This window comes from Patiria miniata, unplaced genomic scaffold, assembly GCF_015706575.1.
Source record: "Patiria miniata isolate m_02_andy unplaced genomic scaffold, ASM1570657v1 HiC_scaffold_7, whole genome shotgun sequence".
In the NCBI taxonomy this organism is placed as follows: domain Eukaryota; kingdom Metazoa; phylum Echinodermata; class Asteroidea; order Valvatida; family Asterinidae; genus Patiria; species Patiria miniata.
In genome coordinates, this window is record NW_024037074.1 from 12,074,567 (window position 1) to 12,097,908 (window position 23,342).

The 23,342-nt window shown below is 40.7% G+C and overlaps 1 protein-coding gene across 2 annotated transcripts; it reads left to right on the forward strand.

Annotated features, from left to right (window-relative positions):
- The first annotated feature begins 1,542 nt into the window (after nucleotides 1-1,542).
- On the forward strand, nucleotides 1,543-18,907 carry LOC119744738. 2 transcript variants are annotated; one of them, XM_038220825.1, is made up of 26 exons: nucleotides 1,543-1,786; nucleotides 3,018-3,835; nucleotides 4,698-4,894; nucleotides 5,343-5,736; nucleotides 5,869-5,987; nucleotides 6,127-6,281; nucleotides 6,545-6,645; nucleotides 7,069-7,150; nucleotides 7,314-7,422; nucleotides 7,766-7,920; nucleotides 8,127-8,389; nucleotides 9,053-9,252; nucleotides 9,752-9,893; nucleotides 10,030-10,264; nucleotides 10,416-10,493; nucleotides 10,926-11,106; nucleotides 11,572-11,723; nucleotides 12,369-12,507; nucleotides 13,055-13,206; nucleotides 13,362-13,454; nucleotides 13,783-14,025; nucleotides 14,301-14,483; nucleotides 14,635-14,785; nucleotides 15,279-15,408; nucleotides 15,832-16,048; nucleotides 17,375-18,907. In XM_038220825.1, exons 2-26 carry the CDS (start codon nucleotides 3,282-3,284, stop codon nucleotides 18,029-18,031), a joined length of 5,082 nt encoding a protein of 1,693 aa, XP_038076753.1. In that variant the 5' UTR covers nucleotides 1,543-1,786; nucleotides 3,018-3,281; the 3' UTR covers nucleotides 18,032-18,907. The 2 variants fall into 2 exon arrangements, with proteins under 2 accessions (XP_038076753.1, XP_038076754.1); XM_038220826.1 differs by lacking the exon at nucleotides 1,543-1,786 and adding an exon at nucleotides 1,821-1,894.
- Nucleotides 18,908-23,342: the final 4,435 nt, after the last annotated feature.

Consider the following 23,342-nt stretch of genomic DNA (forward strand, 5'->3'; position numbering starts at 1 on the left):
ATTGTTTTCACTCATTCTCATGAACAGCTCGATCATAGCTGTTAAGCTGGACTTTAAAATCACAAACAAAAGAAAAATGATAAGCAATATTTCAACCTCAATTTTTTATGGTCGCCTCCCAAAGCCATATTGTTTCTTGAATGGAATTGCAGTTCCCATTTTACCATCAATGATTATAAAATAGGTGGTGTGTTTATTTAAAAAAAAGTAGTGATTTCAATTTGTAACTCTTTTGATGCTGCGGCCATACCTTTGGAACACTAAATCAGATGTACGTATTTTGCCATATTAAGCTCTTCTACGCCCTGTTATTTTACACTAAAATATTTGAAAGCCATTCTCTTCAGTTACAGAATTTTCAAGAGTTATTTTAACTTTTTAAGATATAGAATACTAAAAACTATTTTTTTGTTTCTTGCTTATAGAGTTAACATTTGAAAAGGGGAAAAAATGGATTTTGTTTGAAATTTTTCTCCCGTGGAATGTGTCTTGATGAATAAACAAATATGTAAATTTTTGTGGTGAATTATGCATGAGGTTTTCGGACCGTTTTTTCTTGTAGATATATTTTCATTTCACTTATAGTACTGTAGGCTAGCGTGGTCCTGATACTATCAGTACTTTAGTACTTTTGGTCAATGGAAAAAAAAGGATTAAGCATATTTTTAAAAACTTACGGACAAATGATTTCAAGATTCAGTGAAGTTTATGTAATTTCTTAAAACTTTCAAGATGACTAAAATGTTCATTTTATTTACTGGGCGACAACTTGCATTGAATGCTTTTTGTGGCTTTTGGGTATCTCAAGATGAACATTTTGTTCGCATTGTGTAATAATAATAATAACTTGAACAAAAATTATGATGACTTTCTGCTGAAAACCTTTTTATTGTTATTATCCATTTTAGTTTGATTATTTAGGTGAGAACCTTTTTGTGGAAAGAAATTTTCCCTGGATTGGAATTGCAATAAAGAATTGAGTGACAATCATATTTCCAGTGTGCATTGAATTGTTTATTTTCTTTTTTAACAAATATTAATGTTTAATCTTCTGGGGTTGTTTTGGTAAAATAAAAGTAAGGGGCATGATATATGCCATAGAGCAAGGAACAGAATATACATTGCGTGATTCTTTTGACTAGCTACCCGTTTTCGCTAAAGAAAAATGTATCGTGCGACGCAATAACTGTAAGAAACTTCTTTAATATTTTTCCAAAATGTCAACAAAATCATTAAAAAAAAATTATATGCAAACTATGATTTCTCGTATATATTCTGCTTTGACCATTCTTTTTTTGCAAAATATCTTTCACGCGCATATAGCATTTGCTTCATAGCATACAAATCAAAGATAAAGAAATAATTAATTGGGCCCTAATTGCAGTAATTTCAAGTTACCACAACAAGGACGTACATTATGCAAGACCAGTTTATAGCTGTCGATTACGTAATTCATTGAGCATTTGCTACTTGTTAGCCAGGGTACCGTTAATTGATCTGCGCGTGCGCAGTACCCTGTTGCCGTACAACAGTATGATCACTATGTTGGAAACAGGCGATGTGTACATGCACTACACGTGATGGGCCGGATCGATATCAGAGAAAAGCCGGTGTGTTTGGTTAAAAATAACTCCTTGTCTGTGTTTGCTAGAATTTAGAGTAAAGCGAGAATTCGTGTGTGCACTTGGGAAATCGTTTTAGTGAACCGAAATCGTTCCTTCTTTATGTTTTTGTTGATCATTCAGCTCCATGATTGTGCACAACTAAGTACACTACAGTAAACCAGGTAGGTAATAAAATTTATTAAAAAAACAGTGGGCTTGGTATTGGGTTTAGAGATGGCGATTGTATACGGGCCCTGTTCCTGTGAGTACGAGAACAGAAATCTACTACAGTGAGTTTTTATTTGTTGGATTCACCAAATTAGTAAGTCAAAGTGTTGTTGAAAACCATTGTAATGCAGTATTGAATAAGTGAGGTTTAACTAGTTTATCATGTGCAGTTATTGTCCTTTTGTCGAGTGTGTTGCATCATAAAGTCAATTAATGAAATTGAATCATGTTTTGACTGAATTTCTTTATATTTCCAAATTACAATTTTACATGATATCGTTAAATAAAGTTAACCATCTGTTCCTTGCTCTATAAAATATGTGCATCGAATTAGGGAAAGATTCCCATATCTGGCCATCACTTGTCACCCTGCTTGCAAACCGTATGAGACTGGTCTGAACATTTCTAGGTGTTTTCTCAGTAAAAATATTTTCCCTGCTAATTTTGATTTTTTTTAGGACATAGGTCTATTATCCTTTTCTGCTGGCTGATAGTGATAGGTCACTGAAGGGACAAATTAGTGATGGCCAGATATGGGAATCTTTCCATAGTAGATAAAAAAATTAATCTGTTTGATTCGTGCAATCTTATTCTAAAAATAGGTTTCCAGAAACTTGCCTCAATTCAGCCTAGGAATGTTTCTTAATCTTTTGAATGCAGGAATGCGCCACCCCCTGCGTAATCCAAAGTTAATCCCCCGTGAATATTATAACTAGGCAACAATTGTTACCCAAATCGTTACCTTTCGTTGACATATTAAAAAAAATTGACAAAACCACTTGTTGCAATCAGCAGGTGTATTAACATTATGAGAAACTGCCTATTGTCTGCCCATAACTTATTAACAAGTTGCAGTGTTCTTCGTGTGTGTGAATGAACAGTTCAGATAAATTTGCCAGCTGAAATCTTTTATGGTGGATTGATAATAATCTTGTTTACAGACTGTATCCATGACGAGATTTGCAAAGTGCTTCTGTTGTTGGTTTATTTACTCCGATCCTCAAGGGACAGACAGAATAAATTTGCAAACAATAGTTTAGGGGTTAATTGTTGTCTGTTATCAAGGTGATGTAGCAATTTATTGTGGTGTTCTCGGAGATAAAAATTATACGTAGAGTAGTTGAAACAAACATAAAGTATGGTGGTGTAATTTTTTTTGGTTTCCTTTTCTTTTAAATTGCCTAGATATCAGATGGAATCAAGCATTTCGACTAGCAGAGGAAACATTCTCTTCACTAATTTGTTGATGAATTGAGGAAAATTGTTCATGAATGCTATTTCGGAAACAGTGCTTGAACTTGAATAACAACTGGAACATTCCTTTTGTAAACATCTTCTGAATGTTGTGGAGGTACACGTAGAGTTAAATACTTCTTCAGAGCAAAGTGAGAGTTACTATGGAACGATTGATGATGTTTTTTAGGTGACAACAAATTTGACGTTGAAGCGATGGGTAACGGTGCGGGCACCATGGGCCAGGGAGGAATAACCCTTCCTGCGCCCACCAAAAGCCGCTACAAGGCCTGGCAGAAATTTGGCAACATCCGAACCACCCACATGGCCGTGCTGCGCATGCAGGGCGGCCAGGCCAACCGGCTGTGGAAAAACACTCGCAGCGAGCGTGAGCCGTGGAAGACGCTGCTCCTCCAAGCCAGGGAGAAGATCGAAGAAGAGCGCAGTGGGATCCGGGATGCCGGCGCCAGAAGCGGGGCCCGGGGGGCGGAGTCCGGCACGGACTACCGATCGGTCATGCACGGTGAGGCCGCCGGGATTCACCTAAAGCGCAACGCCCGAGAAGTTTGGGTTTTCATCAGCTCCACATTCACGGACATGAAACTGGAGAGGAATTTACTGATGGAGGACGTGTATCCGTTCGTCCGTGAGTATGCCCGTCTGATTGGACTGTCCTTCAACGCCGTCGATATGAGGTGGGGAATACGACAGACGATGTGCGATGCTCACATGGCTAGTGAGATCTGTCTAGATGAGGTGGAAAGATGCAGGTACAATTTTATTCTTGATTTCCATCCAAAACAGAAAAAGCTTACAAAATTTCAGGATTGTTTTTTCCAGCTCATTTTAGAGGCTTATTTTGTGGCGCTGGTAAGCGCAGAATCATTTGGTACTAAGCGCGAAAATATTTGCTTTACCAAAAAAAAAAAAGGTTTCCAACCAAATTATCATTGGATACAATCATTGCTTGCTAGTTTAGGATGGTCCAAAGTGGAGATGGGACTGGCCCAACTACAGTACCCCAGCTAGAACACTAAAAATAGTATGGTCCCAGCTTAAGTTGGGACCAGGGCGTAGTTGTACATAACATCTGTAATGTCGACTTTAGTTGGATTTTTTTTTTGACCAATAAGAATGAGTGTCATTGTGACTGCAGACAGACAGCCTTGAGAAAATACCATTTATGACTTTTATATCCAAGTTTTATAGCATGTCGGTAGTCTGTAACCGTGTATTATACTTAAGTTGTAATCTTACGCAACCTTTACTTTAGGCTACGTGTAAATATACACATGCAGTGATTGTTTTAATGATTACATATTAAATCCTTGTTCTCAGTTTGCATGGTCATAGAGGAGATATGAAACACCCCATGCCTCCCCCTCTCCCCCCCCCCCCCCCCCCCCCCGGCACTATTTCAACTGATTTTGAACAAAAATTGTTGTTTCTTTCATTTTTCCATTTTTTTTCATACAAGATGTCAGGTAACTTTCAAATATGTTTCAATATGTGTACAATCAGCAGTTTGAAAAGTTTTGTTATTAGAATAATTGTTATAGACTTGTACAAACCGACAAAAATCTTTAGGCCATTGTTTGAAGAGATTTTTCGTTGTTCATTATTCCATTCCAGGGAGCATTCTGTGGGTCCGTTTTTCGTCTGCATCCTCGGCCAGAAGTACGGCTACCGGCCGATCCCGTACCGCGTGCCCCAGGCAATATTTGAGCCGCTCATTGGGTACATTGGACGACAAGCTGAAACCGACAGCAAACAGGCCGAAGCTTTGCGGCTCATGAAGGAGTGGTTTCGTCTGGACACTAACTCTGCTGGTAAGATGGAAATTTGTGTAAGGTTGAATTTACATCTCCTGAGAGAAAAAACTTCATCGTTCAAAATTATGATTGGTTGTTGGACCTGCTGCTACATGTATATCAATTCAAACCAGCCAGCTGACCCTGACAAGCTTGGTGGTCGAGTGGGAGACGTCTGCACTAGTAAGCAGGAGGTTACAGGTTAAAGTCCCGCTCTTGTGAATTTTCTTCCTAATCCCTCAGACAGCGCTGAGTATTGTGCTTATGAAATTACTTTGGCAAAGGCGAACCCAAGATTGAACAAGGCAAACAGGAAGTGCTTACATTGGTCTTGTGTCAGATAGTGGGCACCATTTTTTAAGCCAACAGAAATGTTCAATCAATGTAAAGACTTAAAGACGAAACTAGGCTTTGTTCAAAATCAGAGTTTTTTAAGTTAGCATGTTACTTCTTGTCTCCGTCGCAGATTGCGAATACGTCATGCAACCCATTGTCTGGAAGTTCCCGAACCACAACAACGACCCGAAGCAGCGCGACAATTGGTGGACGGAGTTCTGCGCCATGAGGGCGGCCTTCTTCGCAGCGGTCAAGCAGATCGTCAATGACCCCGACCTCAAACAGGAGATCCTGCGGTCCATCACGGAGGGCGAGATCGCAAAAGCCATCGAGGGTCACCACTCGGCCGGCCACTCCCGGTTTCACTTCTTCACCCGGTCTTTCACGGGTTTCAACCTGAAGATGTCCGGCGCCAAATACTACGTGGACTGGGACGGGGACCGGGTGGACTCGGAGGCCCTGATGAAACTGGACAACCTGACCGAGAGAATTGAAAACATGACCAGCGATGACAGAAATGAAAAGTGTGTTTTCTTGATCTCTCAGAATTCCTTGGTTCTCTCAAATCCCTAATCTTCAGAAAAGAAACAAAAGCTTTGTCAATTATAAAAATTTGTTGAATGAAATATTCTGCAATCTGACATTGTTTCCTGCAGGTACAACCTCCACTTTTCGCCGAGCGCCGACGCAATGTTCAACGACGAAAGGAACAAAGACAACCTGCGAAATTTCTTGGATCGTTTCTGCGACTATCTCGTGAAATCAATCCACCGAGGTAAGAAAGAAAAATTGCCTGAAAATTGAACCCGCCACTGATGTAACCTTCCCCAAGATTGTACATCAGAGTTTGTATTTTAATTGTCTGTGGTTCGAATCCAAGTCACTCTAATTGAAATTTTTAATTTTTTTCTCAGGTGCCGTGAACTTAGCGAGTGCCTTGGACGATCCTCTCTACTCCGAGGTTATCAGTCACAGCATCTTCTGCCGCGAGAGAGCAGATTTCTTCGCGGGACGCGAGAAGTTGATCGGGAGTGTCATGGCATACCTGAAGCGCCCTCACGGCGAAAGGGTTAGTGAGCTCACTCAAACATCTCACTAATACTTCCGTCAGTCTGTCATGCTTCTTGTACAAGCTCGGATGTTTTCATACAAAAAAAAATGCCATAAAAATTCAAACCAACCAGGACAAAATCATTAGCAAGTTTTGAGGCTGCCAACTTATTGGTCTGACTCGCTCAGTTGGTAGAGCGCTGGTACGGTATTGAAGAAGTTGCAGGTTCGAATCCCACTTCAGTCATTTACCATTGGTTTTTGGTGTGTTTGTCTCTGCAGCCCTTCGTGGTACATGGCTGCGGGGGAAGCGGCAAGTCCTCCCTCCTTGCTAAGGTCATCAGTCGATCTCTGGAATCCTGGAAAGGTTGTGAACTAGGAAGGTAAACTAAAAATTCAGACTTGATTTATGCCTAAGGATGGGCATTGTTAAGGGAGCAGTGCTTTTTTTTTATTGAACATGCTACTTTACCCAGTGGGAACATGTGGCGTACCCAGTAAGTTGTCTTCTTGAACAGGGTTGGCCTGTGTAAATATGCAAATGTTCCCTCAATGGAATATTTATGTTCCAAACTGTTCCTAATGTGCCCTCAATTTGGGCCCCTTGTTTTTCTCTTCGCAAGCAAGTTTTAGAAGCAGCCTTTTTTTTGGTTAGTTTTTTTCAGCCTTGGCACCCTTTCAAGTGGCTGGTAGTTTTGGCTTTCTTTTTGAAATATAGTTGCACTATTTTTATTTCCCAAGGGTTACTCAAAATGTATTTATAGAAGATTATTTATTGTAATTTGCATGTATTTTTATATTGACAGACCCGTTCAACTGATGCGATTCATTGCCATTACCCCCCACTCTTCCAACATCCGAGACCTGCTCTACTTCATCTGTTTACAAGTAAGTGTTTTTGGGGTTTTTTTTCCATCTTTCATCCAATCCTGTTAAAATAGGTAGCAACTTTTAACCAAATTGTATCATTGGAACGTGACCCCGCCCTGAGTCTGCTTATTATCCCCTCTTTGACCCCCTTTCCTGATATGTCTTCATCTTGCTTTCTTAGCTGAGTTACTGCCTTAACCTGGATCAGGACTCTGTGCCGACTGACTACAAACTCCTTGAGAAGAGGTTTCATCAACTGCTCGCCAGGGCGACCGCAGAAAAACCTTTCAGTGAGTAGGCACAATTGAAGATTAAACAAAATGAAGAACATTTTTCAGGGTTGGGAGATGTAATCTCATGCTTGTATTTGAATATTGCATCAGTGCTACATTGAGCTCATTTGAGCAGACCACACATTACCCCCATCCACTCCGGCACTGTTTTTGTCACTCACTCTGGCAGACTCCAACAAGAAAAATTTACCGAGGAATAACCATTGAACTGTGACTTATTTTGTAATCGTCAAAGAAAAAAAAACATTTTAAAGTGAGACCAGATTACAACAGAAAATAAAAAAATCCATTTAATCGTTCAAAACCTTTAAAATACCACCATTTTTTTTTTAATTTGCAGTGATCTTCTTGGATTCCCTGGATCAGCTCAGTAATGAGAACGAAGGTCGCGACCTCCACTGGCTCAGGCCCGCCCTACCCAAACATGTCCATCTCATCGTAACGATACGACCCAACGCCGGGGGTGCTCTGTCGGCCATGAAAAACATTGTCAAGGTACAAAAAGTTCAGAATATTTTACTTAAAGTTTGGTGAGATATTTTGCTTACAGAGTAAGTTTAATAGAGTTATGAAAGTAAGACCCTGGTTGTTTGTGCAGATTATGGGCTGGAACCTTGCCAAGAAATCAGGGGGCTTGTGTCTACGGGCAAGACACTTTGTCATAATTTTTGTCTGGCCATTTGTTCTTTTTCGTCTCAAAGCATGAGGAGTCCTACCTAGAAGTCCAGAGACTAGACGAGCAGGATCAGAACAGCCTGATAGACATGATGCTGAGCAAGGCCGGCAGGAGGCTGCAACCAGACCAGAAGAGACTGGTGCTCAACGCGCACCACGACAACGACCCGACCCCCTTGTTTACCAGGTTGGCCTGCGATATTGCCATGCGGTGGCGGTCTTACACACCCATGGAGGAGTGTAAACTAGCCGACAGTACGCCGGGTCTGATTAGGCAGTTGTTCAAGCAGTAAGTGTTGAGGCTAACTCAGTGTCTGAATTAAGTCAATGGATACGGCTTCACTTGCTGCTATTGGCATGCTGCAGTACATAGTCGTAGCCATGGACAACAGTGCCTTCTGTGAATACAGCTAAGAGCAAATTCGATGGAGGACCATTTGTAGACTAGTGGTTGATTCTTGACATAATTTGTGCCTGCTCACTACTTGAACTAATAGTAACGTGCGAACGTCTCTCGTCAAACGATAGTCAAAATGTCATCACAAAACTTAATGGTCCTGGCTCCCTGCTGTGTATTATGATGCACCTGGCTATTGGTAACCAGTGATGCAACCAACCTGAATTCTTAAAGACGGAGCGTGCATTCTTAAAGACAAGGTGCGCGCATCTTGGCAAACCCCTTTCGGTCGAAGGATTCTGGAGTGCATGCGTACTACCTTAGTGTGAATCGTGCGAGCCAGGTGCCACCTCAGAAAATGGCTGTCGCCAATTGTCGACAAGACTAGTCCGATCATCGTCAACCAGCAAGGGTCTGGTCAGAATAAATAAAATTTTGTCAACCATTTTTCTCCATAAAACTTGATCTTGGCTAGCCAGTGTGGTCAGATTTGAACGTGACCTGTTTTTACAAAACCCTGATATTTCAAAGCTTTGAATTGTTCTTGCTGTGCAGGTTAGAAATCAAACATGGTGAGATCTTTGTACGTCACGCTCTAGGCTACCTAACTGCCTCAACCTCAGGCCTGTCAGCCAGTGAGCTCATCGACGTCCTGTCATGTGACGACGTTGTGCTGGATGATGTCTTCCAGTATCACATTCCACCAATCCGGAGACTGCCGCCGCTACTGTGGACGCGACTACGGCTGGACCTCGGTGAGCGTCTGTGCCACATAAAAATATTAACTGGCAACAAGTGTACTAGTGCCCTGTCTATTTGCTATAAGTGAAAATAGAACACTCTTTCAGCATTCACAGAAAGATGCACATAGCTGAACATTAATGTCTTTACAATGCCTGTCAATATACAAATATGGACCGACTCATAGTTAAAATGTCTTTACAGTGCCAGTCAATAAATACAAATATGGACTGATAGTGAGAGCACTAGCATCTGTGTATGTAAAATAGAACACTCTCGTAGTCACTCGTGGAAAGAGGCACATAGCTGAACATAGTCTACTCTCTTTACAGTGTCAGTCAATATACAAATATTGACTGGTAGCGAGGGCACTAGTGTCATCTATGTGCCAAAGGGGAAATAGAAACAGTGTGTGGAGATCCTGAATCCAACAGCTAGAACATAAATTATCCTGTCTTGTAATTTATTTAAGGTTGGAGTTATTTATGAGTTTTTGGCACTTCCTCTTTCAAGGTGACTACTTGGTTGAAGGCGGTGTGGATAACTCGGTGGTTTACCGTTGGTATCACAGACTGTTCTACGAGACGGCCAGACAGATGTACCTGGATTCAGCAACTTTGCTACACCAGGCCCTTGCCATGTACTTCCTCGGCAGGTCAGTGTACAGAGATTGAAATTTCTGGTAAAATTTGACACACACACTTATTCAGCTTCATGAATATTCAGTAAGATGAATTGAGATTCATGAACATGAATATTCATACAGTTGAGCCCTTTTGTATTATTGACAGGTGGGCGGACACCCCCAAGCCCTACACAGAGAAAGATTCAGGCAAGGTTGCCGTTGCCCACCGTCGCGTCCAATCCCAGCCCTTGATCCTTAACTCCGCCTCAGCCGGCCAGCATGAGTCCTTCGCAGACATCGGGGCCGGTGCCAAGCCCAAGACAGTTCACTGGAACCTCAGAAAACTGACGGAGTTGCCACGGCATCTCGTACGCGGCAACCTGTGGGAAGAGTGTGAGATGGTGCGTTGCCATGGTGATTTTTCATGATAAGTTCAGCCTCATTTAAATCCAGCCCAATTTTCAACTGAAGTTCAAACTTCTGTCGTGTGGTTTTGAAGAAGTGTAATTCTGAACCGATCAAAAGACTGATTTTTTGTTGTTGATATAACAGGAGATGTGTTCAATACCTTGGCTTGAAGCAAAATGCCGGACAGGACGTATCTACAAACTTCTCCTGGAGTTGGCAGAGGTTGGTAGTTTATCTGACTTCATTTTACCCCCTCCCCCCCAAAAAAACTCCGAACAACATTTTGTTAGTAAAATACGACAAGGCACGCCTTGTAACGGTGCACAAAATAGTATTGAAGTGATTTTATCAGAATCGCTTTTCGCCGGAAACTTTATCATGCATCTGGTCTCCATGGTGGGCAGGGTTTTGCCCAGTGCGGGGTAATCCTATAAAACAGCACTGCCCAGATCTCATCGCCAACGAACAATCAGGCTATGTCACAAGTTAAAGAGTCAGTTTAGAGTCTGAAAAGTGTTCGCTAATTTCTAATTACATTCTCCCAAACCATTCTTGAGTCAAGAGATGAACAAAAACCCAGGTACAAATCCCAGTTTTGAAATGTCACCCAGGAAATCCTAAAAAAAATTGCAAATATTTTGACTTTTTCGACAGGCTGCCGACAAGAGCGAGCTGGTCAGCAACAAACTGAAGGATTTCTACCGGATGGTGCGATCCAACGTGACCATCATTCAGAAGTATCCTGAGCTGATCTGCCAGCAAGCACTGAACGAGCCGGACTCCTCGACATGCTCAAATGTGGCCAAGGAGTACCTGGCCGTACGAGGCAAAAACAGTGAGCAAAATTCCGACTCAATTTTTGTGATTTGCCTTTGAAAAATCAGTAATAAAAATAATTAGAGCAAGGAAATGTTGCCTAATGGTTAGGGTTTCTGACTTTACCAGAGGGTCGGGGGTTCATATACAGCTGCTGGCCATATGTTGTGTGTCCTTGGGCAAGCCACTTTATCTACACTTGCCTCTCTTCTCTCTGGGGTATAAATTTGGTACTGGCATTAGCTGACTCATGATCAGAGGGTCTGGGGTTCGAATCCAGCCGCTGGCGAAGTGTTGTGTCCCTCGGCAAGCCACTTTACCTACACTTGCCTCTCACTACCCATGAATGTAAATGGGTACCGGCTGGGGAGTAACTGTGTTGGATTGGCATCCTATCGAGGGGTAATACGAATATTCTGAGTGGATTATAGTCGATGAAACTTGCGAGGAAATTGGCAAGGAAATTTGTTTTCTTCTTCTTTAGTGTTCACGTGGTTGGATCTGTCCAAGGATCAGAACGAGAAAGCCGAGATCATGACGCTGACCCACACTGCTCCGGTCAGGCTCGTCCAGTTCTCCTCTAACTGCAAATATCTGGCCACGGCTTGCCAAGACCGCACCGTGAGGGTGTGGAGGGTAAGTTGTAGTGCTTGTTGTCAAGTTCTCTTGTGTGACGTTTAAATCAAAAGTAAATGAAATGTTAAGAGAAATAGAAATGAAAGAAGTATTGAGCCTCACAGTGGCTGGGTGCTACCTTCCTCAATCCTGCAAGATCCTTGTTAAAACTCCTGGAGGATGATGAAGGATATTGAAAGGCTAAGGATCAGGGGTGAGATTTGTCAGGATTTTTTCTGATTTCAAGATTTTTTTGGGTCGGGACTTTCCCTCAGTTCAGGATTTATAAAGTATCCCTTTTGAAATCTGGAATTGCTGAGGTTTTACTGTAAAGGACAAAAGAAATGTGTATTTTAAGGAGTGCCTTAGGCAAATACAAACATATAAAATACAACCTAAATTTGCTCTGGGGCTCTCGACGACCCTCATAACCCTCTGCAGATTATTTCATGGATTTTTCATTTTCTCCCAATCTCATCCCTGAGGGATACTTCCAAGTAACTAAACCCTACTGAGGACCAGGTTTGAAATTCACAAACCCCAGCCTCCCCCCCTCCCAACTTTCCTCACCCTTCCCAACCACCCCACCCCTTCCCTACCCCTCTCCCACCCCAGCACTGCAGGGATCGATACTAAAAGGGTTACTTACTGTGTCTCTGCTCTTAGGTTGCCAGTGGAGCATTGGAGGTTACGGCCGAAGCAGACCCCATCAAGATGGCGTTCCCCACCCACTGCCACTGGCTGGCTGTCATGGAGAAGACTGGCGTTAACTTACTGGGTCTGGGTCAGGGAGGCCACGCTAAAGGTGGGTTGCTTGGAATGATTGAGGCACTTTGTTTGTTGGAGTAGTCAGTCCCTGCTTGCTTTCTTCTGCAGAATTCTGAAAATGAACTTGCTGGGATTGTCCTTCCACATCTAAAATTGGCATTTTTTTCTCTCTATTTCTTCCCTCAAATGTCCGGGTACTCTATCTTTTGTATACTTTGTTGGCTACTTGTTGTAGAGTTGTGAATTTTTTTTCAAATTATACAAAGCTGAGTGTTTTTACTACTATATAATTTAAAGAGGTTTTCCTTTAAAGAAACAAAACTTTACATGGCAGGTTTCGAAGCTGCACCCTCCAGAATGCTATATTGGCACTCTAGAACTGAGCTATCCACTAGCCGTATTTTCCGGTCTGACAGTTTGTCAGTGTCAATGTTCTAGAATCGCTTTTCAGAAATTGTGAGACACACTAAAAGTCACATTAGTCACGTTACAGCAATGCTGTGAACCTGATATGGATATGGCCAATAAAAAAATAATCTGGAAATTGATATTGAAAATAATTGTCTGATTTTTTTTTTACACAGGCAAATTTGTGCTGCAAATCCCGATAGAGCTTGAGCAGCAGGTGAGCGTGTATATTCCCAAGACCAACCGGCACATCTACGTCGTGGCTTTCGGCCGACTGAACGTCTACAGCACAAACGACGGCAAATTGGTGCAGAAAAAAGAGCTCAAGGTATGGTGTTATATATAATTTGTCCAATGACAAATCAGTGAAGTAAAGGGCATTTGTGCAGATGTTAACTACTTAGGCTTACACTTTGTAACTGTTTTAAATGCATTTTCAGTTTATTAAAAGCCTGAAAGTCTCTTTCGATTTTACATCCACAGTGTCGTCCCAAAGCTGTGGCCTTCACGTCCGGTGGGAAACTGCTTGCCATCGCCTACAAGGATGTCTTTCTGTGGGACATGGCCAAAGAAACAGTAAGTGCTGCTTTTCCGTCTTTACATTTGTTTCTAAAAACATTGTTCCCATCCATGAAAATAGCTTTTATTTTTATCAAGTCTCATTCATGAAGGTAGAATATGATTCTCAAGTTAGAAGAGCCCCATGGTCCAGTGGTTACGGTGTTTGACTCAAGTCGTTGTACGTGGGTTTGAACCCTGACAGGGAACACAGTGCTTGTGTTCTTGGGCAAGACACTTTACTGCAATTGCCTCTCTTCACCCAGGAGTAATATGTACCTAACTCCGACATTAACATTCAAATTTTCTTGACACCCTCCTTCCCCCACCCCCGCCCTCTCTGAAGGACACCAAGCATTTCGAGACGGAGAACCTCAAAGCCCAGCTCAACAACTGCAACCTGCAGTTCTCCGGCGACGGCAAGCGGCTGATGGGCGTGCTACCCAACGGCACGTATCGCTGGGCCGTCAAGGGTAATAACACCAAGACCCAGGGCCACAAGTTGTCCCTGACCTGCCAGACGGGGCCCAGCGCCATGTCCAAGAACTTGGACTTTATTGCGACGCTCAGCGGAGAGAATGACTTGAAGGTAGGTGTAAGCATTATGCTGCAATTTAACCAGTTTGGGTCTTTGTCATGTGACTGTCTTGTGACTGTCTTGTGATGGGCTTGTGATTGACGTGTATTAAATTGACTTGTGATTTAACTTGTGATTGAGTTGTGATGGACTTGTGATTGACTTGTGATCGACATGTGCTTGGCTTGTGATGGACGTGTGATATGTTGCGTTGGTCTTGTGTTTGACTCATAATGAGCCTGACTACTCCTTTGTTAACGACCAACTGTTCTTGTGATGCTCCATAGGTCTTGCGTCTCCAGCCCTCATTAGAATGGTGTCTCCTGCAGGGCCACCAAGGCCCCGTGCTAGCCGCAGACTTCGGCGAGACGCGCAACGAAGACGAACTGCTGGCTACGGGCAGCCAGGACTGCACAGTGCGAATCTGGGACACGGCGAGCATCACTAGACACATCACTGTACAGAACGAGGTAGGACTCTAGGGGGCGCTGTTTATGATGAAAGAAGCTTAATTAGAAAATACATGACATACTCCCTACCCTGCATAAAACGGTTACCAGACAAACTTCATTTGAATTGTGTTACTGTAAACCAGTAAACGTGAACATTTTGATTTGACAGAACCACAATGGAGCAGTCGACGGCTGCGTTTATTCAGACGACGGTCGTCTCGCTGTGACGTCATCCCCGGCCGATGTGGATCATCTGGTGTGGAGTGTCACCACGACGCCTCCCAAGGTCACTCACCACTTGCAGTCCCTGGAGTCATGCAGTAAGTATGAATTGTAAAGGATGTACATGGCATCATTCAAATTTCCAAACTTGGCATTTTGTCTTCAAGGTATATATGATCATTTGCATTTATCCCAAAAGTAACCTACTAAATTATGATCAAAAAGATCACACTGGCACCAAACATCCCGTGAAATTACACCATCTGGCTTGCTGTCATTTAGAAGAAATCAAGGAATGTAGGTTATTTTCAACGATCAGTCAATTGACTGATTTTTGGAATTAAAGAGTGCTATTGATGAAATCAGTTTCCGTGATCAAACAGTTGTGCATGGTTTTTTCACTGTTTTCTCAAAAATTGTAATATCTGCTGAGCTGAAACTTCAACAGGTTCGGTTTTGAACACTCTTCTTTCAATTTTGAGTAGTATCATTAGAAACCAACAAAATGCTCAAAAAGCAAATGATCCTATATTCCTTGATCATACTCAATTTGTAGATGTAAATTTTTTTGTACTGTGATGTGATTTTCAGAGCCGGGCAAGGTGCTGTGCATGTCAGCCAACTTTGTCGTCGCCTCTTGCAACGGCAACGATTTCGACATCTGGAATCTCAAGAGTCCGCCTCTCAAGACCGACAACATGGTCATCAAAGGAACCCATCGGTAAGTTAGACCAACAAAATATCGTTTTAAACCTACACCTCATTTTTACAATCACATCTATGTGACTATGTTCTCTATAAAATAAATTTATGTGGCGTACCTTGGTCCAATGGATACAGAGTCCGACTCATGAGCGATGGTATGTTTGTGTTCTTGGGCAAGGCACTTTACTACAATTGCCTCTCTCGACCCCGGAGGGTAAATAGGTACCTGTGAGGGTAGAGACCAGATTGCTCTGGTCTCAAGCTGCTGCCATGGATGCCAAAACTCGTCTCATGGCCTGATGAACTGGGGCAATGACTATGAAGCACATTGAGACCTTGGAAACCCTACAATAAAGCACTACATAAGCACCAAATTATTATAATTACATTATTTGTTGACGTCTCACTTTTAACGTCATCACGTCTTATTTGTCTCCAGGCTCCTGCCCTACGTCAACCCCCACCTCATCTTCACCGTCTTCCGTCAGTCCCTCCTGGCCTGCTTCACCACGTCCAACCGTCCCGGTATCCTGTATGGCTACGAGATCCTGCCTGCTGACGCGCTGAGGGACTGGCTGCAGACTCCTGACTACGTACCGGCCTTCCAGTCGTACCCGCAGGACGTCAAGGAGTTCAAACACGGAGCCAACTCACTGGTAAGTCACAGATATTGTTATTCTTTTTTGGAATATCTCCTTGTAATAAGCCAGTTCGGTATTTCAATGAACCGAGGTCATTTGGGATAACATCGCTGACGTGATGTTACGCGATGTTACGCGCACGCCCATTCTGTCGGTATTTTACACGCAAGAATCATGCGCCCGCTTTCATGCGCCTTCCAAACGTTCCAATATCCCGCATGACCCGTGACCCATATCATTGTGCACATGCGCAGTTGAAATACTGAACTGGCTTATTGTCTCTGAATTTAAGTTCCTGTACAGTATTGATATCCGATTTTGGTGTGTTTCTTCTTACTCATGCAAAGAGTTGTGGTTCTGCACCCGATTTCATCAAACTCTTCGTAACTTACGATGCATCGCAGCGCTGCGACGCGTCGTATCCCAACGATGCGTCGCAGCTGCGACACGTCCGGCGATCCATTTCACGAAACACGTTGTAAGTGCGACGCGTCGTATGTGTATTTATAGCACAACTCAGTGACTGTTTTATGTATTTAGTCAGCGTACAGTAAATAGTCGTCTGATATTCAACAAAGAGTCGTCGGATCTCAGCTCGAAATTTGTTAAAACGTAAAACAAAATGGGGGTCGTGCGATGCAATTTTGAAGGAAAACAAGCTCTCAGTGGACTGTGTAGCTACTTTGAAATTTCAACCCTAATATTCCGGTCTATTTCATAATTATTCAATGAATTTTCCATTTACAACTTTACACACATTGCCTCGGTATTATAATCTCGTTAATGTAATTTTTATGGCATAAAACTGGCTTAGAAATGACTCTTTTTATTTTGCGACGACCACTAGACACGTCTTAACTTGCGACGTGTTTTAAGCCGTTGTCAAGGAACTTACGACGCGTTCAACACATCGCAACTTTCGTGAAATCGAAGATACGAGTTGCGACATGTTACACGTCGTAACTCGAGTTGCGACACGTCGCAGCGCTTCGTGAAATCGGGTGCTGGACTCATTTAGTTTTAGGGGGTGAGATTGCAGATTTAAGAAAATTGTAGAAACTGCTTAACACAATTTTAACAATTAATTGATCAAATGAAATTTCAAAGGGGGGATACATTTTTGGGACTGAACAAAATTGGGAGCAGTTTCCACTCCAGGTGAATGTGAATTTTTGAGGCTAGAATTGTCTGAGTTGAAATGTGTTCAACTTTGCCAATTCGAAGTGTAAGTAGTGTTTGTCCACGTTGCCGTCATTCTGGATGAACCAGGTTATAGGCTGCCCTTATTGCTGCCTCTCTGGCTACCCTCAGTATATTTATTTTTTTCTGGTTTGCGCACAGGTTCCCGCTGCTGCCCTAAATGCCGACTGCAGCCGGCTGGTCACTCTGTCCTTCAAGATGACGGCCGAGCAAATGATGGCCTCCACCATCCGCTTTGACCGGCTGGAGTACCACCAGGCCGCCCCTGAGCTCAGCATCTGGGACGTCCAGCGACAACACCTCCTCCGAAAGTACCAGTTGGGGAACTCAGTAGGCCGCTGCCACCAATTAGGATTCCTGCTGGACAAGTGCGTCATGTTCTACCAGAAGAAGGTCGAGGGTGCGACCCCAAAGTTCAGGGGTCAAAAGCCAGGGGAAGCAGCAACTGAGACGGTGGTCATGGTCATAGGGGTCAACTCCGAGGGCCTGCTAAAGACCATCCACATGCCCGGGGGTTACGACAAGATGTTAGTCCCGGTGGACGGTTACGTCAACCCCGGCCGGACACTCGAGAAGCAGCTGGAGGGAGTAGTCCTGAACAATGTAACTCCAGATGGCGTTTTGACCACCTCTAAGGTGGGCGTCGGTCAGCCCGTGGGGAAATTTAAGCTTCAGGTGGCCAAGGTCACGTCCTATGCTTTCTCCCCAGACAATCAGACGGCCATGGTGGGCTTCGACAGCGGCTACGTCCACTTCTTGCGGATGTACAATGCCGTCGGGAAGAACTTCTACAAATGAAGAGATAAGGTGTTGCAGTATTATGACAATTTCATTTTATCTTATTCACTTGTGGTTATTTTTTTTTTATTTGTAAACCACTTGTTCTGTTACCAAAGATTACTTGCTTTTTAAAGAATCAGGGATGGCAGATGTTTATTGGCTCACACTAGGCCAACAAAAGTATCTCTTATTTTAAAATAACAGGTTTTGTTTGTAAATAATATCGGTTTTGTGTAAATACCAACAAATCTTTATTATATGCCCCAAAAAACTCGATAGTATTATGAATTTGTGCGAACTATTTCACAGTAAATTCCACACTTTAATACAAGTTGAAATGTGTTGGATTGAATAGAGAATTGACAATCTAAAGACCAAAGAGACCTCGTACATGTTGATAAATTCTAGGCATTGAATTTTATTTGAAAAGTTTTAATTATGTCAATGTGCGGTGGTAGATATATATTGATAATTGAGTCTAGAAAGTGGGTGAAGTTAGGTTTGTCATTTTGATATTTTAGTGTCTTCTAGAAATCTGGAAATATTCGAAATTTTGTGTGTGTGGACAAAATTATGTAATCAAATTAAAACAGTTACTCTGATTAACATTAAAAGTTTTCTTTACTAACTTGCCATGTGACAAACTTGCAGAGTAATACTTATATATTAAAGATATCATCTTCATTAATATTCCGTCCATCTGTTTATGTTTTGCAGGAATGGAGCGCAAGTCTGGTGTGAAGATTTTCAATGTGTGTGGTAACAGCATTGATATCGCCTTGAAGGATCTTTTTGAGTGGTAAAAATGTAAAATGTGCCTTTTGGTATATTTTTTTTGTGCCTTATCTTTCATTTTGTGCTTTCAGGCATACAAAAAATAAATTTAACGTCAAAGAAAATTGCTACTTATTTTCCCCTTTTCTTTTTGTTTTCGAGTTCTTGTTTTGTATTTTTCGTTTCATAGAATAGTATTTGTTCTTCCGAGCAATTTTCAAGCAATTTCATTTCTTGGCCAAAATTGAAAAAAAATTGCAAGGGGTTAGCCTTGGTTTTTTTATCAAAATTTGGTCAAAAATTGTTTTTTCTGGAAACAACATAGAAACACTTTAGGAAGCATGATAAACATGTTTTATTACTCCTTAGGTGATAATTTCAGAGATTTGGGCAAATATGAAAATGTTATGATTATTTTTACATTCAATTTTGTCAATTTATGGGCGCCATATTTCTTTTTAATGGCACATCCGGCCAGGAAACGTTTCGGAATGTGTTCTAAGGGCCCTCAGGCATCTTCCTAGCAATTTTCAAGCAATTTCATTTTTTGGCCAAAATTGAAAAAAATGCAAGGGGTAAGCCTTGTTTTTTTATCAAAATTTGGTCAAAAATTGACTTTTCTGGAAACAACTCAGAAACACTTTAGGAAGCATGAGCAACATGTTTTATTACTCCTTAGGTGATAATTTCAGAGATTTGGGCAAATATGACAATTTTATAATTTTTTTACATTAAATTTTGTCAATTTATGGACGCCATATTTCTTTTAAATGGCACATCCGGCCAGGGAACATTTCGGAATGTGTTCTAAGGGCCCTCAGGCATCTTCCTAGCAATTTTCAAGCAATTTCATTTTTTGGCCAAAATTGAAAAAAATTGTAAGGGATTAGCCTTGTTTTTTTATCAAAATTTGGTCAAAAATTCACTTTTCTGGAAACAACTCAGAAACACTTTAGGAGGCATGATAAACATATTTTATTACTCCTTAGGTGATAATTTCACAGACTTGGGCAAATATGACAATTTTATGATTTTTTTACATTAAATTTTGTCAAATTATGGGCGCCATATTTCTTTTTAATAGTACATCCGGCCAAGGAACATTTCGGAATGTGTTCTAAGGGCCCTCAGGCATCTTCCTAGCAATTTTCAAGCAATTTCATTTTTTGGCCAAAATTGAAAAAAAATGCAAGGGGTAAGCCTTGTTTTTTAATCAAAATTTGGTCAAAAATTGACTTTTCTGGAAACAACTCAGAAACACTTTAGGAAGCATGAGCAACATGTTTTATTACTCCTTAGGTGATAATTTCAGAGATTTTGGCAAATATGACAATTTTATAATTTTTTTAATTCAATTTTGTCAATTTATGGGCGCCATATTTCTTTTTAATGGCACATCCGGCCAGGAAACGTTTCGGAATGTGTTCTAAGGGCCCTCAGGCATCTTCCTAGCAATTTTCAAGCAATTTCATTTTTTGGCCAAAATTGAAAAAAAATGCAAGGGGTTAGCCTTGTTTTTTTATCAAAATTTGGTCAAAAATTGACTTTTCTGGAAACAACTCAGAAACACTTTAAGAGGCATGATAAACATATTTTATTACTTCTTAGGTGATAATTTCATAGACTTGGGCAAATATGACAATTTTATGATTTTTAACATTCAATTTTGTCAATTTGTGGGCGCCATATTTCTTTTTAATGGCACATCCGGCCAGGAAACGTTTCGGAATGTGTTCTAAGGGCCCTCAGGCATCTTCCTAGCAATTTTCAAGCAATTTCATTTTTTGGCCAAAATTGAAAAAAAATGCAAGGGGTTAGCCTTGTTTTTTTATCAAAATTTGGTCAAAAATTGACTTTTCTGGAAACAACTCAGAAACACTTTAAGAGGCATGATAAACATATTTTATTACTTCTTAGGTGATAATTTCATAGACTTGGGCAAATATGACAATTTTATGATTTTTAACATTCAATTTTGTCAATTTGTGGGCGCCATATTTCTTTTTAATGGCACATCCGGCCAGGAAACGTTTCGGAATGTGTTCTAAGGGCCCTCAGGCATCTTCCTAGCAATTTTCAAGCAATTTCATTTTTTGGCCAAAATTGAAAAAAAATGCAAGGGGTAAGCCTTGTTTTTTTATCAAAATTTGGTCAAAAATTGACTTTTCTGGAAACAACATAGAAACACTCTAGGAAGCATGATAAACATGTTTTATTACTCCTTAGGTGATAATTTCAGAGATTTTGGCAAATATGACAATTTTATAATTTTTTTAATTCAATTTTGTCAATTTATGGGCGCCATATTTCTTTTTAATGGCACATCCGGCCAGGAAACGTTTCGGAATGTGTTCTAAGGGCCCTCAGGCATCTTCCTAGCAATTTTCAAGCAATTTCATTTTTTGGCCAAAATTGAAAAAAAATGCAAGGGGTTAGCCTTGTTTTTTTATCAAAATTTGGTCAAAAATTGACTTTTCTGGAAACAACTCAGAAACACTTTAAGAGGCATGATAAACATATTTTATTACTTCTTAGGTGATAATTTCATAGACGTGGGCAAATATGACAATTTTATGATTTTTAACATTCAATTTTGTCAATTTGTGGGCGCCATATTTCTTTTTAATGGCACATCCGGCCAGGAAACGTTTCGGAATGTGTTCTAAGGGCCCTCAGGCATCTTCCTAGCAATTTTCAAGCAATTTCATTTTTTGGCCAAAATTGAAAAAAAATGCAAGGGGTTAGCCTTGTTTTTTTATCAAAATTTGGTCAAAAATTGACTTTTCTGGAAACAGCTCAGAAACACTTTAGGAGGCATGATAAACATATTTTATTACTCCTTAGGTGAAAATTTCATAGACTTGGGCAAATATGACAATTTTATGATTTTTAACATTCAATTTTGTCAATTTGTGGGCGCCATATTTCTTTTTAATGGCACATCCGGCCAGGAAACGTTTCGGAATGTGTTCTAAGGGCCCTCAGGCATCTTCCTAGCAATTTTCAAGCAATTTCATTTTTTGGCCAAAATTGAAAAAAATGCAAGGGGTTAGCCTTGTTTTTTTATCAAAATTTGGTCAAAAATTGACTTTTCTGGAAACAACATGGAAACACTTTAGGAGGCATGATAAACATATTTTATTACTTCTTAGGTGAACATTTCATAGACTTGGGCAAATATGACAATTTTATGATTTTTAACATTCAATTTTGTCAATTTGTGGGCGCCATATTTCTTTTTAATGGCACATCCGGCCAGGAAACGTTTCGGAATGTGTTCTAAGGGCCCTCAGGCATCTTCCTAGCAATTTTCAAGCAATTTCATTTTTTGGCCAAAATTGAAAAAAAATGCAAGGGGTAAGCCTTGTTTTTTTATCAAAATTTGGTCAAAAATTAACTTTTCTGGAAACAACATAGAAACACTCTAGGAAGCATGATAAACATGTTTTATTACTCCTTAGGTGATAATTTCAGAGATTTTGGCAAATATGACAATTTTATGATTTTTTTAATTCAATTTTGTCAATTGATGGGCGCCATATTTCTTTTTAATGGCACATCCGGCCAGGAAACGTTTCGGAATGTGTTTTAAGGGCCCTCAGGCATCTTCCTAGCAATTTTCAAGCAATTTCATTTTTTGGCCAAAATTGAAAAAAAATGCAAGGGGTTAGCCTTGTTTTTTTATCAAAATTTGGTCAAAAATTGACTTTTCTGGAAACAACTCAGAAACACTTTAGGAGGCATGATAAACATATTTTATTACTTCTTAGGTGATAATTTCATAGACTTGGGCAAATATGACAATTTTATGATTTTTAACATTCAATTTTGTCAATTTGTGGGCGCCATATTTCTTTTTAATGGCACATCCGGCCAGGAAACGTTTCGGAATGTGTTCTAAGGGCCCTCAGGCATCTTCCTAGCAATTTTCAAGCAATTTCATTTTTTGGCCAAAATTGAAAAAAAATGCAAGGGGTTAGCCTTGTTTTTTTATCAAAATTTGGTCAAAAATTGACTTTTCTGGAAACAACTCAGAAACACTTTAGGAGGCATGATTATCATATTTTATTACTTCTTAGGTGAACATTTCATAGACTTGGGCAAATATGACAATTTTATGATTTTTAACATTCAATTTTGTCAATTTGTGGGCGCCATATTTCTTTTTAATGGCACATCCGGCCAGGAAACGTTTCGGAATGTGTTCTAAGGGCCCTCAGGCATCTTCCTAGCAATTTTCAAGCAATTTCATTTTTTGGCCAAAATTGAAAGAAAATGCAAGGGGTTAGCCTTGTTTTTTTATCAAAATTTGGTCAAAAATTGACTTTTCTGGAAACAACATGGAAACACTTTAGGAGACATGATAAACACATTTTATTACTTCTTAGGTGAACATTTCATAGACTTGGGCAAATATGACAATTTTATGATTTTTAACATTCAATTTTGTCAATTTGTGGGCGCCATATTTCTTTTTAATGGCACATCCGGCCAGGAAACGTTTCGGAATGTGTTTTAAGGGCCCTCAGGCATCTTCCTAGCAATTTTCAAGCAA